Source organism: Schistocerca nitens, chromosome 8 (genome assembly GCF_023898315.1).
Source record: "Schistocerca nitens isolate TAMUIC-IGC-003100 chromosome 8, iqSchNite1.1, whole genome shotgun sequence".
In the NCBI taxonomy this organism is placed as follows: domain Eukaryota; kingdom Metazoa; phylum Arthropoda; class Insecta; order Orthoptera; family Acrididae; genus Schistocerca; species Schistocerca nitens.
In genome coordinates, this window is record NC_064621.1 from 22,480,682 (window position 1) to 22,497,153 (window position 16,472).

The following is a 16,472-nucleotide window of genomic DNA, read 5'->3' on the forward strand; positions in this document are numbered from 1 at the left end:
GTCAGTAACATTGGTGCTCTGATCTACCGTGCAGTGAAACACCTTGTTACTCTGGTTAGCCTACTAATAGGTCAGTGTGTGCATCACATTAAGAACTCATCAGATTTCTTACACTGATTAAAGGGATTGAATTTGAATACTCTGATATTTTGGTAAGTTTTGATGTGGTTTCTCTCTCTACAGTCACTTTCCTCCTCCTGGTTTGCTACAGTTAATTGAGTTTTCAGTCTGCTGCTGGATTAACAAACCTATTTTGACATGTGTTTACTTCCACTTGCAGTTCTGTGCACAGAAAAATGGAAGTATGTTGAGGAGCCTATTGTCAACTATTATTGCCTTTTTAGTTTATGAAAGATGGCGAGGAATGTGCTTTGGAGTTGGCAGCATTGAAATCTGCATGTTTTCTCAGATATGTAGATGATTCTTGTCCTATCTGACCTCGTGGAACTGGTAATTTAAATGGCTATTTAGAACTTCTAAATTCAGTCCACATGGATATTCATCTCCCAATGAATGTAGAAAAGGATGGCTGCCTCCCCTTCCTTGACTAGTTGACCAGAAAATGTTTGATACTACAATGGAACACACCATTTATAGGAAGCCAACTCACACTGATTTGTATCCACAGGAAAACAGTTGTCACGATCCGGCTCAATGTGAAATGGTAGAGTCCACGCAGAATACGGGGCTGATGCACAGTGACCAATTTTCATCTAAAGCACTGGGCAAGTTCATTAGTTTGTTTGGAAGGAGAGGATGACAGTATCTGTCACCATTTGGCCATTCAGCAATGACAAAATCGAGGCACAAAATCCTGCAATCTGTCTTGAAAGATTTTACAGAAACTACTTGGTAAAAATATTTTGTTTCTGTGTTACTCATAGCTTTATATGTCAGGTTCATGACGATGCGCTCATCATTTTGTTAATGGTCATAGTTATTGAGATTTTTACATGGAAGTAAGATACTGTGCGAAATTTGAAAACGTTTGTAGTGAAAAACAGGGCTTGCTATGATCTTCCGTTTGGTGCATATTACGTTATGATGTTAAAACATGGAAAATCTAGATGGAATGTAACAATATTACGAAAAGGAAAGTTGCTACTCATCATATAGCAGAGATGCTGAGTTGCAGATAGGTACAACAACAGACTGTTCCAAATAGAGCTTTCAGCCCATAAGGCCTGTAAGGCAACTGAAGCCACACTGTAAGTGTGGCTACAGTTGCATTTTTAATAGAATTCTTTTTAGATACTAACCAAAGTAGAGGATACAGATCTTTTCCAATGGTCATCATGCAAGTATGGGCATGGAGGGTCTCCACTTAATATTTACAAAAAAATGTGAGTGTAGGCTTCAGTTTAGAATGACACATCCCCTGCTCAGCATTTCCCCTACAGTGCCCACCCATAACCCCTACCACTACTGCTCTCCACATGCATGCCCTGTCAAGTGCGCACCTACCGGCCATGTTATTCTGTGTGGACTCTACTTCATACCTTGGTTCACAGGGCCCACATCATCTCAGGCCCATGAAGTTTGCAAGCCAAGTTAATCCACCCTGAAGTCACCTTTTGTCAGAATAGTTACAGAGCATTGTGCCATTGACTAACCCTGAGTTAGATGAGCGATGATAATAAGGAGATGGCACCAAATACTATGGCCTTATGCAGATAGTATTTGCTGCTGTCATTTACTTATTGATAGTGTTTTCTTTAACATGTTATTAGTGTGAAAACCAATGTCAGAAGGTGAGCGATTTTTAATCAATATAATAAATTTAGCTAATACATTCAAGTTATATTTTATTAATTATATGTACTTTGGTCAACTAAAAAAAGTTAAGTTTATCATTTAAATATGAAATCATGTCATGGAACAAACTCTGAATGCAGTACTCTAGCCAACCAGCAGCACATAAAGAATGGATAACTAGCCTTCACACACTTCTGACACGCCCTTGCGGTAGCCAGGATGACATTCACAGCGGTAACCATCAGGTGTGTCAATGCATTTTCCAGGTCCACAGATATCTGGCCGGAGTCCACACTCATCAATTCCCTGCACAATTGGTCCAGGCATGCGGCAGAGTTTGGTGTAGGCCTCTGAAACACAAGGTTTTTAACTATTAATATCCCTTTAGCCTAGAACCATTTATGAGAAAAGCACTTACATGAGCTAGTTTACCTTAACTAGTTATTTCTATTTAGAGTGCACCGAAAAAACAATTGTATCAGTTTCACTTTGGAATATCCAAGCATTAGGGCCTACTAATCAAGAATACTGTATGTTGTTGTTATAGGTCACTGCATTCTAATAATTGGTTTGAAATAAAATAGCTTTTGTGTCCTGTATTGTGACTGTATAGACTGCGGTCAGCTGAAACTGATTTTTATTGTCAGCAACAAAAACCATTAAGGAGCAAAGTTACTGAGAAATTTGTTTGTTTATTTGCGACTTGCTCCATGATGATGACAGTGGTGCAGATGATTACGATGGTGAAAGATGGGAGAAGGTGACACCCAGTGCCAGCCCACAGCCTACTCTTCACAAATAGCACTGACAGGGCCGCCAAGCTTAACATTCCCATCCAACTGACGGACAACCATCAACAGTGTCACATGCCCTCACTTTATGAGACACCGAGGAGAGGTTTGGTTTTAAGCCAGCACATTTGTACAAAGTATGGTGATCATGAATTTTATGACACCATCTCTCCTCCCCATAACCAAATACTGGCACTGAAAATTTTTACCACCAGGATTCGAACCAGCTTACCCCCAGGCCGGACGTCACCACACAAACGTCTGTTAGTGTCCTCGACCATGGATGTGGGTATGTACTAAGAAGTGAGTGCAGGAATTTTAGGATACCCAAAAGATTCTCCACCAGACGTATGGCCATGCACTTCAAATAGCAGTCCCACTTGCTTGCTTCTAGGGAATAACAACCCTATTCATCATAGGTGCATACCCTCAGGAGATATCTCTAAAAGACATAAGGGAAAAAATATGTGAAATAATCTGACACCCCCATCAGGTCTCCACAGTGAGAAATACTTCAAAGGGCAAAACATGCTGAACTGTGCCTCTTGAATAGTCCACTGATGCGTAGACTCCATTTTTAAGCTGTTACACTGATGGAATCCCAGGAAAACCACACACAGTACCTCATTTTACTTATATAGATAACTGAACTGCTATCCTGAAACCTGCTACCAGTTCAGGTTGTCTGTCTTTTTGTGACGGCCTTCGTAGCGACCACACTTCGCTGTAGAAACGGCCTACGAAGTCACCGCCACACTTTTAATAGCGGGCCGACCGGTCCGCTGGAACAGTGAACAGAAAGATGAAAACCCAACACTCGGATTAAATGAAAGTTGGTACTTATCTTTATTAACGACGATACAGAACACAGTGGTGAACATGGTCTACAGAAATCTGTCTAGTTCGAGTCGGAGCGGCTAGGTCAGCGTCGGCTGACGACAAACAACAACTCTGCTGCGATGAACACACAACTGACTAGCAGGTACACAATTCGGTGGCGAGTATACAACTGAGCGGCGAATACAGAACTCCTAGCGCTCGCGACTCCAGCGCTTAAGAAGCCAGAAGCCAGCGGTGGCGCGCGCAGACTTGCGGCGATTTCCTGTATCGCTGGCGCTGCTTATGCGGACGGCGTCCGGACTTTGATGCTGCCAACCTTTTTGGCAGCGGGCTCGGTTGGCATTACTGGCTAGGATATAACATGTCTAATGGCTTTCAGGGGCAACAAAAATTTGATTTTCAATATCTCATGTAATTTTTGGCCAAATTTTCAATTTTAAGATGCTGTCATGATCTACTCATTAAGATGTAAAGTGTCATTATTATGTTGAAGGTTTAAAACAATAAGACAATAATTACAGTTAGAAACTGTGTGTTTGTCTTGAGGAAGTGTTGCTGATGGCACACAAATCTTGGATTACATTTGTCCAGTAACTGAAAATGAGAGCACTTAGAAACTTCCAACAAACGTGACACATAATTTCAAACCCTTATGAAACTCTTTTTTTTCCTGACACCCCTGCTGACGCTCCCCCCCCCCCCCCTCCTACACTCACTCACACACACACACACACACACAAAACAACAAAAGGAAAAATGTTGATTGATTGCTAAATTTTTGCTGTTCATTTCTTCAACACTAAGACTATCTGCAACACAGTTTGCAGACAGTATCTGCACATACAACTGAATCTACAGGGTTATTCTAAATGACGGACCCATTTTCGAAACTTCATACTTGTTCAAATACAGATCCAAAATGAACAAGCTTTATACCACTGAAAAGAGGAAGTTTCAAAGTTTGTTTTTCATAATGTTTGATGACAATTTAATAATTTGTGATTAATTAGTTTGACACTGGGGTTGAGAGTCTGCACAAGTTGTAATTGGTAGGGCCTGTATAGCAAATGCCGTATCAGAGCTTTCTATACAGTTGGTTGGGGTACCCCAAGTTCTCAACTGACTCTGCTGGTAGAGTTACTGGGACTGTGCACAAAACTTTCTCGAATCCATCGGACATCATCCTCTGACACACGTGGTCGGCCTATGCTTTTTCCTTTGCACACACTCCCAGTCTGTTTAAATTGCTGAAACCAACGGCTAATGCTTTTGAGAGTTGGTGGTTGAACACCGAATTTGGTACAAAATGTCTGCTGCACTGCAATTTGGGACTCACTTTTCGTGAACTCAAGAATACAGAAAACCTTGTGCTCCACAGTTACCATCTCACTCACAACTGACAATGAAATGGAATGTCTGCCCTATTGCCACGTGAACTCTACCTGTCGCTCCTGAAACCGCCACTACCCATCTGCCAAAAACTTTGAAACTTCCTCTTTTCATTGGTATAAAACTTGTTCATTTTGGATTTGTACTTGAATACATACAAAGTTTCGAAAATGGGTGCATCATTTAGAATAACCCTGTACCTATAGAATGCTATCATTGTACACCACATAGTTCAGAGAGATGTCATGTCATACACATTTACAAGCATGTAAAACTAGCTTTCACTTAAAATGGTGTGCAGTAAAACTTCAATATAACAAATGAAGTTTTAATTTATTACTGCTTCACTACTAAATCTATTTGCAGCACACTCTCGAGACAGTATCTAAACGTATCACAGAACGACACATAGTTCAGGGGATACAGAGATGTGCGAAAAACTAGCTTTTGCTTGAAATGGAACACTAATTACCTGGACTATATTCATACAGTCTTTCATAATGAGAGCATTTCACAACTTCCTACAAACTTTTAAATATAATTTCAAACATTTCCTCAAACTTTCTCACTTACAGACTTAGAGTCAAATATTTTACACATTAACTCAATTGTAAAGCAATCAGATGTTTGAATCTGTTTCATACAGGGAAATTTGATTCTTTAAAGAACTGGGGGTTTACTGGTGATCAGTAATATTTATTTCTGGTGATACCAGGTTATTTTTGCTGGTTTGAAACAACACAATATGAGTCTCTGCCAGACCTAAACTACTTGACATGGATCAGATATAGGCAGAGGGAGTGATTTAAGTTCACAATCTCAATGTTCAGTCATTTTGCCTAAAAATGTGTCAGTCATGCAGAAATAAGAAAAATCCTCTTCTGATTTTGAAATCAAAGGACAAAAGGTAGTGTCAGGTAAAACTTTTAACATCATTGAAGACATATTCTTGGATGGCAAAATTGGATAAATATCATGTAAGAACGTAGGCTTCCGCAGCCGGTGTCACAGTGATTAAAATTATTCTGGGTATTATGCCACATCATTGTTAAAAACTAACAACAATAATAAACTACAACCGACATTTCAGCCGAATTGCAACGGCCTTCCTCACGGCACGACTGGTTTTGCATGGGGATGGGTGCTTCTATTTATTACAGACTATAGGTGTCTGACATCACTGTTGTAAAACTTTTAATTGGCCCTCTAATATGATTGGCTAGTCATAACATAAGGAAGATGGAAGGAAAAATGCTATTTGTGGATGTCCATGTCGCCAACCATTGGTAGCGGTCCGCCAATCAGCGTTCGGCTTCTGGTCGGCAAGTTTTCCTCCTGGTGTGCGCGGAAGTGGGCTGACAGTTGCTCTACAGCTGTTCGTGCAGATACATCCGTGTCCTGTGTAGCTTCTGCCCCGCGACCACTCGCGGCCCGTTGGACTGGGATGGCTGGCAGCCAGGACGCCGGAAGTCTGTAGCCATCTTCTCTGTTGATGTCGTCAGGTTGCTTAATAATTTCAGTCACCTCCCGTATTTTGTGTTCTCACATCCACAATTCTTTCGCCAGTACTCGGGCTTCCTGGAACCTGATAGGTTGTTCACAGTCACGGTGGTGTTCCACTATCGCCGATTTGTTATGTTGCTGTAATGATACATAGCGTTCGTGTTCTGCTACTCATAAGCTGACAGGTCTCCCTGTTTCTCCTATGTAGGTAGCTCTGAGCTCACACTGTAGTTCGTAAACACCTGCAGTGTTAAGATTGTTGACTACACCCTTGGTGGAACCTATCATTTCGTGGATCCTGTGACTGCTTTGAAAAATCGGTTTGAAACCTCGTCGGCGAAGGACGTTGCCTAGCGGTTCACTGACGACTTAAATAGCATGCACAAAAATATTAAGTTCACACGTGAGACTGAAAACAATGGTACCTTGCCTTTTCTGGATGTGGAAGTATACAGAGCTGCCGAAGGTAAACTGGGACACAAAGTGTACCGGAAAACAACGCACACTAATCGGTACCTGCACGTGGAGAGCCCCCACCACCCAGCTCAAAAGTATTCTGCTCTGCATACGTTAACTGCCGGAGCGATGAAAATAACATCAAAGAAGATTTAAAGGAGCTACAACACACTTTTCATGCCAACGGCTATGATGACAACATCATAAGAAAGGTAGCTAAAACCAAAGGGAGCAGAACACAAGAAGAAGGCAAAGAAGAGAAGCTTCCACTGGTACACTTACCATATGTAAAAGGTGTCAGTGAACGGCTAGGCAACGTCCTCCGCTGACGAGGTTTCAAACCAATTTTTCGAAGCAGTCACAGGATCTACGAAATGATAGGTTCCACCAAGGATGTAGTCAACAATATTAATACTGCATGTGTTTACAAACTATGGTGTGGGTGCGGAGCTGCCTACACAGGAGAAACAGGGTGACCTGTCAGCTTACGAGTAGCAGAACACGAATGCTATATACAATTACAACAACATAATAAACTGGCGATAGCAGAACACCACCGTGCCTGTGGACAACCTATCAGGTTCCAGGAAACCCCAGTACTGGCGGAAGAATTGTGGATGTGAGAACACAAAATACGGGAGGCGATCGAAATTATTAAGCAACCTGACAACATCAACGGAGAAGATGGCTACAAACTCCCGGCGTCCTGGCTGCCGGCCATCTCAGTCCAATGGGCTGGGTGCGGTCGCGGGGCAGAAGCTACACAGGACACGGACGTATCTGCACGAACAGCTGTAGAGCAACTGTCAGTGCACTTCCACGCACACCAGGAGGAAAACTTGCAGACCAGAAGCCAAACACTGATTGGCGGACTGCTACCAATCGTTGACGACATGGACATCCATGAATAGCCTTTTTCCTTCCATCTTCCCTTGTCATGAGTAGCCAATCATATTGGAGAGCCAATTAAAAGTTTTACAACAGTGATGTCAGACATCTATGGTCTGTAATAAATAGAAACACCCATCCCCATGCAAAACCAGTCGTGCCCTGAGGAAGGCCGTTGCAATTCGGCTGAAACTTCGGTTTTAGTTTATTACTGTTGTTATTTTTTGAGCAATGATGCGGCATTATACCCAGAAGAATTTTAATCACTATGCATAAATATCGCTTGCCATGCAGTACTCAGATATTTCAGTAAACAACTTTATTGTCATTAACATTCAAGACTAGCTTCAATGTGTAACATCAAATTTCATATTTTATTTCTTTGCAGTGGACATATTCTCACTGTTCATATTGTTTGCATCTTTCATACTACCCATTTATTGTAGCTGAATTTTCATTTCAACATTTAATTGCAAAAATAAACTATTTGTCACCTAACATGAATGCAGTTAATTAACATACCTTAATTTTATAGATACCATGAGACTATCTTACCTTCTCCTGGTGCAGGACATATATCACAGGCATCACCCCACCCTTTTCCCATATTCATTCCACAACAGCAGTCTTGTTTCGACAGCTTCATCGGTAATGGATTGCGACAATGACCTCGTCTTGAAAGAGCTGTGTAGCAGTTGCCTTGTCGTGCATCTGTAAAATGTAATACATGTGAGGAAGGACACATGAACAGTCAATTTACTGCCAAAGAGAATGTTTCCTACTAACATAAGAAACAACAATACAATGAACTTATCAATGACTGGATGTGAGGTCAGGGTATATTCAACTTTAAAGCTAAAATGTAGGCTCAGCCATACACAATACAACAGCACTAATTTAGTGCTTCATAGGAGAAACTGCAGAAAATATGAAGCAATGGAAAATCTTAGTCTGTCAGATATAATTAATATTTTTTACTATATAACTTACAAAATTTTATTAAAAATTTAGGTTGCCCAGCTCAAAATTGAACCTTTTCCTGGTAAATTGTAAAAGGGGCAGTTTCACCATGTGTGTCGAAATGGTGACGGTAGTAGGAGAGGTCGGGATTAGTGGCTGTATCGCATGATGGGGGCAGTGTGGAATGAGAAGAAGACACCAGAAGATTTGAAGAGGGCACTAATTGTCTGTATATTCAAGAAAGGCAGTAGGAAGGATTGAAGAAACTACAGAGGAGTCACACTGAAACTATTATGTGCTAAGATATTTTATAAAAATATCCTGGAGAGCAGAATATGAACAAGGGCCGAGAACAAATTGAGAGAGGTAGACAGTAGCTTCAGACCTGGAGATCAACTTTTGACCTCACACTTGTAGTGAGGCAGCTCCAGGAGCCCCACTATGAATTTGGAGTAGACCTTTTGATGGGCTTTTTAGACACAGAAAAGGCATTTGATAGCATCTGTAAAGGAAAGGCCTGGAAAGCACTAGAAAAGAAGGGAGTGGTAAAAGAGACAACAAGCAGAATGGAGGACATGTATCGTGGAAATCTGAGTTGTGTGAAAGTGGAAAATGAAAGGACGGATTGGTTCAGACACGCAAGTGATGTGAAAAAGGCAGTTGATTGTCATCTCTCCTCTTCATTGTGGTCTTGGATGAGATAACCACTACGGTAGCAGAGAAAACTGGAGAAGACAAGATGAATGGAACGCTGTTCACAGATGAGTTGATGATCTGGGGATATAGGGTGGAGGAGATTCAGGAACAGCTGGATGTCTGGGAAGAAACTGTGAGACAGTATGGAAAGAAATGTAATGTAAATAAATGTGAGACCCTGGTTACAACTAGAAAGAAGGATATTTGAGTAACAAGCAAAATAAAGATTGGAGGTGAACAACTGAAGAAGGTGAAAATGTCAAGTACTTGGGAAGTGTGATACAGGAAAATGGAAAAAATGAGAAAGAGATCAGCGAATGTGGCAGACAGGCAGAAGCATTCCTGTGAAGTGTTAGAAGCATAATTTGGTACAAAGACGTCACACAAAAAAAGCAGAGAAGTTCAGGGCTATTCAAAAAGAAGGAACAGATTTCAAACATTTATTGCTTCCAAACAACAAAAGATACAAACACAATTCCAATGTTCCTGGAAAGAGATAAGTTCAAATTTTTATCCTTTCAATGTGAGCACGAGATGTTACATGATGAATATCAAAACGGTGGCTCATTTCCTGACACACATGAAGCAGCTGGTCGCTCGTTACCAAATTCACAGCTTCAAAATGTGATGTTGCAAACTTTCAAGAGTGTTAGGCATAGGTGGATAGAATCACTGTCTATTACGCAGCTCCACAGATAAAAGTCACAAGGTACGAGGTCTGGAAACCAGGGAGTGCAAAAGATGAACTTCATCGCTGGTGGCCTCCCAGATCTCCAGATCTCACACCTTGTGACTTTTATCTGTGGGTTACATAAAAGACCAAGTTTTTATCCCCCCTCCCCCCTATGCCTGAAACTCTTGAAAGTCTGTGACATCACATTGCTGAAGCTGCGAATTCGACAATGAGGGACCAGCTGCTTTGTGTGTGGCAGGAAATGAGCCACAGTTTTGATATCTGTCGTGTAACACATGGTGCTCACATTGTATGCATAACAATTTGAATTTCTCTCTTTCTAGAAATGTTGGAATTCTGTTTCTATCTTTTGTAGCTTGGAAGCAATAAATGTTTGAAATCTGTTGTTCTTTTTGAATAGCCCTGTAATTCATGCAAGTTATTGCATACCGGTATTGAATTTAATTGATGAAAGGAGAAAATATAAAATTGCAGTAAATGAAGCAGACAAAATGAATACAAACATCTAAAAAATGAAATCGACAGGAAGTGCAAATTGGCTAAGCAGGAATGGCTAGAAGACAAGTGTAAGGATGTAGAAGCATATATCACTAGGGATAAGTTAGATGCTGCCTACAGGACCATGGAGACCTGTATGAATATAAAGAGCTCAGATGTAAAACCAGTCCTCAGCAAAGAAGGGAAAGCAGAAAGGTGAAAGGAGTATACAGAGGGTCTATACAAGGGTGATGCACTTGAGGGCAATATTATGGAAATGGAAGAAGATGTAGATGACGATGAGATGGGAATATGATACTGCGTGAGAAATTTGACGAAGCACTGAAAGACCCAGGTTGAAATAAGGTCCCAAGAGTAGACAACATTCCTTTAGACCTACTGATAGCCATGACAAAACCCTTCCATCAGGTGAGCAAGATGTATGAGACAGCTAGAACCCTCAGACCTCAAGAAGGATGCAATAATTCCGATTTAAAAAAAAAGAGAGAGAGAGAGAGAGAGAGAGAGAGAGAGAGAGAGAGAGAGAGAGAGCAGGTGCAGCAGCTTCACAGATGAACGGAAAAACTGGTAGAAGCTAACTTCAGGGATTATCAGTTTGGATTCCATTGGAATGTAGGAACACATGAGGTAATATTGACCCTATGAATTATCTTAGACAACAGTTTAAGGAAAGGCAAACCTACATGTATAGCATTTGTAAACTTACAGAAAGCTTTTGACAATGTTGACTGAAATACTCTCTTTCAAATTATGAATGTGGCAGGGCTAAAATGCAGGCAGTGAAAGGCTATTTAATTTGTACAGAAACCAGATCACAGTTGTAAGAGATGAGGGGCATGGAAGAGAAACTGTGGTTGAAAGGGTGTGAGACAGGATTCTAGATTATCCCAGATGTTATTCAATCTGTATACTGAGAATGCAGTAAAGAAAATAATATAAAAATTTGGAGTAGGCATTAAGGGGTAGGAATTAAAATCCGGGGAGAAGAAATAAAAACCTTGATGTTTGCTGAAGACAGTGTAATTCTGTCAAAGACAGGAAAGGACTTGGAAGAGCATTTGAACGGAATGGACAGTGTTTTGAAAGGAGGATATAAGATGAACATCAACAAAAGCAAAATGAGGATAATGGAATGTAGTCAAATTTAATCAGGTGATACTGAGGGAACTAGATTGGAAAATGAGACACTTAAAGTAGTACATGAGTTTTACTATTTGGGCAGCAAAATGATGAATTTAGCATTTGAGGGAAGTGTGGAGGGTAAAAATCGCAGACAGAGAACAAAAGAGGAGTACACTATAGAGATTCAGAAGGACGTAGATTGCAGTAGTTTCTCAGAGATGAATAGGCCTGCACAGGTTACAATAGCAAGGACAGTTGCATCAAACCAGTCTTTGGACTGAAGACCACAACAACAACAACAACAACAACAATGCAGTACTGACCTATGCATCTGAAATATATGTAATGAAGAAAAGAGATGTAAGTAAATTACAGGCATATGAAACGAAGTTGCTTGGAAGTAGGATTGGAGTAACAGGGAGAGATGTTGTTGTTGTGGTCTTCAGTCCTGAGACTTGTTTGATGCAGCTCTCCATGCTACTCTATCCCGTGCAAGCTTCTTCATCTCCCAGTACCTACTGCAACCTACATCCTTCTGAATCTGCTTAGTGTATTCATCTCTTGGTCTCCCACTACGATTTTTACCCTCCACGCTGCCCTCCAATACTAAATTGGTGATCCCTTGATGCCTCAGAACATGTCCTACCAACCGATCCCTTCTTCTAGTCAAGTTGTGCCACAAACTTCTCTTCTCCCCAATCCTATTCAATACTTCCTCATTAGTTATGCGTTCTACCCATCTAATCTTCAGAATTCTTCTGTAGAACCACATTTCAAAAGCTTCTATTCTCTTCTTGTCCAAACTATTTATCGTCCATGTTTCACTTCCATACATGGCTACACTCCATACAAATACTTTCAGAAACGACTTCCTGACACTTAAATCTATACTTGATGTTAAATTCCTCTTCTTCAGAAACGCTTTCCTTGCCATTGCCAGTCTACATTTTATATCCTCTCTACTTCAACCATAATCAGTTATTTTGCTCCCCAAATAGCAAAACTCCTTTACTACTTTAAGTGTCTCATTTCCTAATCTAAGTCCCTCAGCATTACCAGACTTAATTCGACTACATTCCATTATCCTTGTTTTCTTTTGTTGATGTTCATCTTATATACCCCTTTCAAGACACTATCCATTCCGTTCAACTGCTCTTCCAAGTCCTTTGCTGTTTCTGACAGAATTACAATATCATCGGTGAACCTCAAAGTTTTTATTTCTTCTCCATGGATTTTAATTCCTACTCCGAATTTTTCTTTTGTTTCCTTCACTGCTTGCTCATTATACAGATTGAATAACATTGGGGAGAGACTACAACCCTGTCTCACTCCCTTCCCAACCACTGCTTCCCTTTCATGTCCCTCGACTCTTATAACTGCCATCTGGTTTCTGTACAAATTGTAAATAGCCTTTCGCTCCCTGTATTTTACACCTGCCACCTTCAGAATTTGAAAGAGAGTATTCCAGTCAACATTATCAAAAGCTTTCTCTAAGTCTACAAATTCTAGAAACGTAGGTTTGCCCTTCCTTAATCTAGCTTCTAAGATAAGTCGTCGGGTCAGTATTGCCTCACATGTTCCAACATTTCTACGGAATCCAAACTGATCTTCCCCGAGGTCGGCTTCAACTAGTTTTTCCATTCATCTGTAAAGAATTCGCGTTAGTATTTTGCAGCTGTGACTTATTAAACTGATAGTTCGGTAATTTTCACATCTGTCAACACCTACTTTCTTTGGGATTGGAATTATTATATTCTTCTTGAAGTTTGAGGGTATTTCGCCTGTTTCATACATCTTGCTCACCAGATGGTAGAGTTTTGTCAGGACTGGCTCTCCCAAGGCCGTCAGTAATTCTAATGGAATGTTGTCTACTCCGGGGGCCTCGTTTTGACTCAGGTCTTTCAGTGCTCTGTCAAACTCTTCACGCAGTATCGTATCTCCTATTTCATCTTCATCTACATCCTCTTGCATTTCCATAATATTGTCCTCAAGTACATCAACCTTGTATAGACCCTCTATATACTCCTTCCACCTTTCTGCTTTTTCTTCTTTGCTTAGAACTGGGTTTCCATCTGAGCTCTTGATGTTCATGTAAGTGGTTCTCTTATCTCCAAAGGTCTCTCTAATTTTCCTGTAGGCAGTATCTATCTTACCCCTAGTGATACTCGCTTCTACATCCTTACATTTGTCCTCTAGCCATCCCTGCTTAGCCGTTTTGCACTTCCTGTCGATCTCATTTTTGATACGTTTGTATTCTTTTTTGCCTGCTTCATTTACTGCATTTTTATATTTTCTCCTTTCATCAATTAAATTCAATATATCTTCTGTTACCCAAGGATTTCTACTAGCCCTAGTTTTTTTACCTACTTGGTCCTCTGCTGCCTTCACTACTTCATCCCTCAGAGCTACCCATTCTTCTTCTACTGTATTTCTTTCCCCCATTCCTGTCAATTGTTCCCTTATGCTCTCCCTGAAACTCTGTACAACCTCTGGTTTAGTCAGTTTATCCAGGTCCCATCTCCTTAAATTCCCAACTTTTTGCAGTTTCTTCAGTTTTAATCTACAGATCATAACCAATAGATTGTGATGAGAGTCCACATCTGCTCCTGGAAATGTCTTACAATTTTAAACCTGGTTCCTAAATCTCTGTCACTTACCATTTTATAATCTATCTGATACCTTTTAGTATCTCCAGGATTCTTCCATGTATACAACCTCCTTTTATGATTCTTGAACCAAGTGTTAGCTATGATTAACTTATGCTCTGTGCAAAATTCTACAAGGCGGCTTCCTCTTTCATTTCTTCCCCCCAACCCATATTCACCTACTACATTTTCTTCTCTCCCTTTTCCTACTACCGAATTCCAGTCACCCATGACTATTAAATTTTTGTCACCCTTCACTATCTGAATAATTTCTTTTATTTCATCATACATTTCTTCAATTTCTTCGTCATCTGCAGAGCTAGTTGGCATATAAACTTGTACTACTGTAGTAGGTGTGGGCTTCGTATCTATCTTTGCCACAATAATGCGTTCACTATGCTGTTTGTAATAGCTTACCCGCATTCCTATTTTTTTATTCATTATTAAACCTTCTCCTGCATTACCCCTATTTGATTTTGTGTTTATAACCCTGTAGTCACCTGACCAGAAGTCTTGTTCCTCCTGCCACCGAACTTCATTGATTCCCACTATATCTAACTTTAACCTATCCATTTCCCTTTTTAAATTTTCTAACCTACCTGCCTCGATTAAGGGATCTGACATTCCACACTCCGATCCGTAGAACGCCAGTTTTCTTTCTCCTGATAACGACATCCTCTTGAGTAGTCCCCAATTGGAGATCTGAATGGGGGACTATTTTACCTCTGGAATATTTTACCCAAGAGGAGGCCATCATCATTTAACCATACAGTAAAGCTGCATGCCCTCGGGAAAAATTATGTCCGAAGTTTCCCCTTGCTTTCAGCTGTTCGCAGTACCAGCACAGCAAGGCTGTTTTGGTTAGTGTTACAAGGCCAGATCAGTCAATCATCCAGGCTGTTGCCCTTGCAACTACTGAAAAGGCTGCTGCCCCTCTTCAGGAACCACACGTTTGTCTGGCCTCTCAACAGATACCCCTCCGTTGTGGTTGCACCTACAGTACGGCTATCTGTATCGCTGAGGCATGCAAGCCTCCCCACCAACGGCAAGATCTATTGTTCATGGGGTGGGGGGGAGGGGGGGAAGGGGGAGAAGGGGGGGGGGAGATAGGATGAGGAAAGAAACTGTATGGGAAATAGTGAAAGGGGAAATCTTCGCAGAGCAGGATAGAAACATCAAGACTAAGTTGGTATTCCAGTGTTGTGTGTGCATATTTTGAAAAGGCTGATCGGCTTCATTTCTCTATGTGTATTGCTACAGCTCTTTGTGTATGTAATTGGTTCCTGCTGAATGTTACTTAAATAGTGTTTCAAAGTTGTTAATGCTTCTGTGGAATAAAGTCGTGTTCAGTCTACTGACCATGAATAAAAATGTGTTCAGTCTGCTGAGCACGTTGAACTTATACCTAATCACAACACGATTGGCAATGACTGTGTTCCTGTTCTCTGCACATATTGCTACTCTGGTTGGTCCTCCATTTATACTCACAATGGCTGATGGTGTTACAGAAAACACTTTACATCAGCTGGTAGAACAGCAACAATCATTTGCCACAGCACTGCACTACCAAACACGGGCACTGCACTATCAAACTCAGGTACTTCAATCACTGGCTTCTGTTTTGTCTAGTTGGCATGCTTCTCTATCCGTGTCGCCTGCCTTTAGCCCTCCACGGCCCCCATGGTTTATCCAGCTCCCTTTTCTACATATAATGAGTCTGTTGAGGCATGGGTTGCATATGAGAAATGGCTGAAACAATGCTTTCAAACTTTTGGGATTACTGATACTATTTTATGTCATACCTTGTTTGTTTTACGGATATTGCCAAGAATGTATCAAGTCCTATGTCAACTCGCCCCTTCACAGGATCCATCTTCTTTAATATTTGACCAAATGTGTGAAGTTCTATCTAAATACTACTGTAAGTGCACCTTTGTTGTTGTAGGAAGCAACTTTATCAACCCTATCGAGCACAGATGGCTGAAATCCATGTCATTGTCGTTTTATGTCCGATGTGCATAGAGAGACATATGCCGACCACATGCTTATAGATGCCACGATTTGTTTAGCTCTGGATCATGAGGTGTGAGAATGTGCTCTTTTGTGTGAAAATCCATCCCTCCCCCAAGGTTTTAGCTATTGCACAGTTGTTCAAGGGGTGTCACAAGCTGCGGATAGTCAAATTGAGTCATGGTTACAGGTATCAGCAATGTAACTCTCTCCTCCACACCAAGC

At 40.9% G+C, this 16,472-nt stretch overlaps 1 protein-coding gene across 1 annotated transcript in view; it reads right to left on the reverse strand.

Moving 5' to 3' along the window:
• LOC126198519 (fibrillin-2-like) overlaps nucleotides 1-16,472 on the reverse strand; it is a 732,236-nt gene that overhangs the window by 351,921 nt on the left and 363,843 nt on the right. Inside the window, exons 9-10 of the mRNA XM_049934905.1 lie at nucleotides 8,178-8,333; nucleotides 1,938-2,105 (exon numbers count right to left, since the gene is read on the reverse strand). Coding sequence (XP_049790862.1) covers nucleotides 1,938-2,105; nucleotides 8,178-8,333 — 324 coding nt within the window. The remainder of the gene's footprint in view (nucleotides 1-1,937; nucleotides 2,106-8,177; nucleotides 8,334-16,472) is intronic.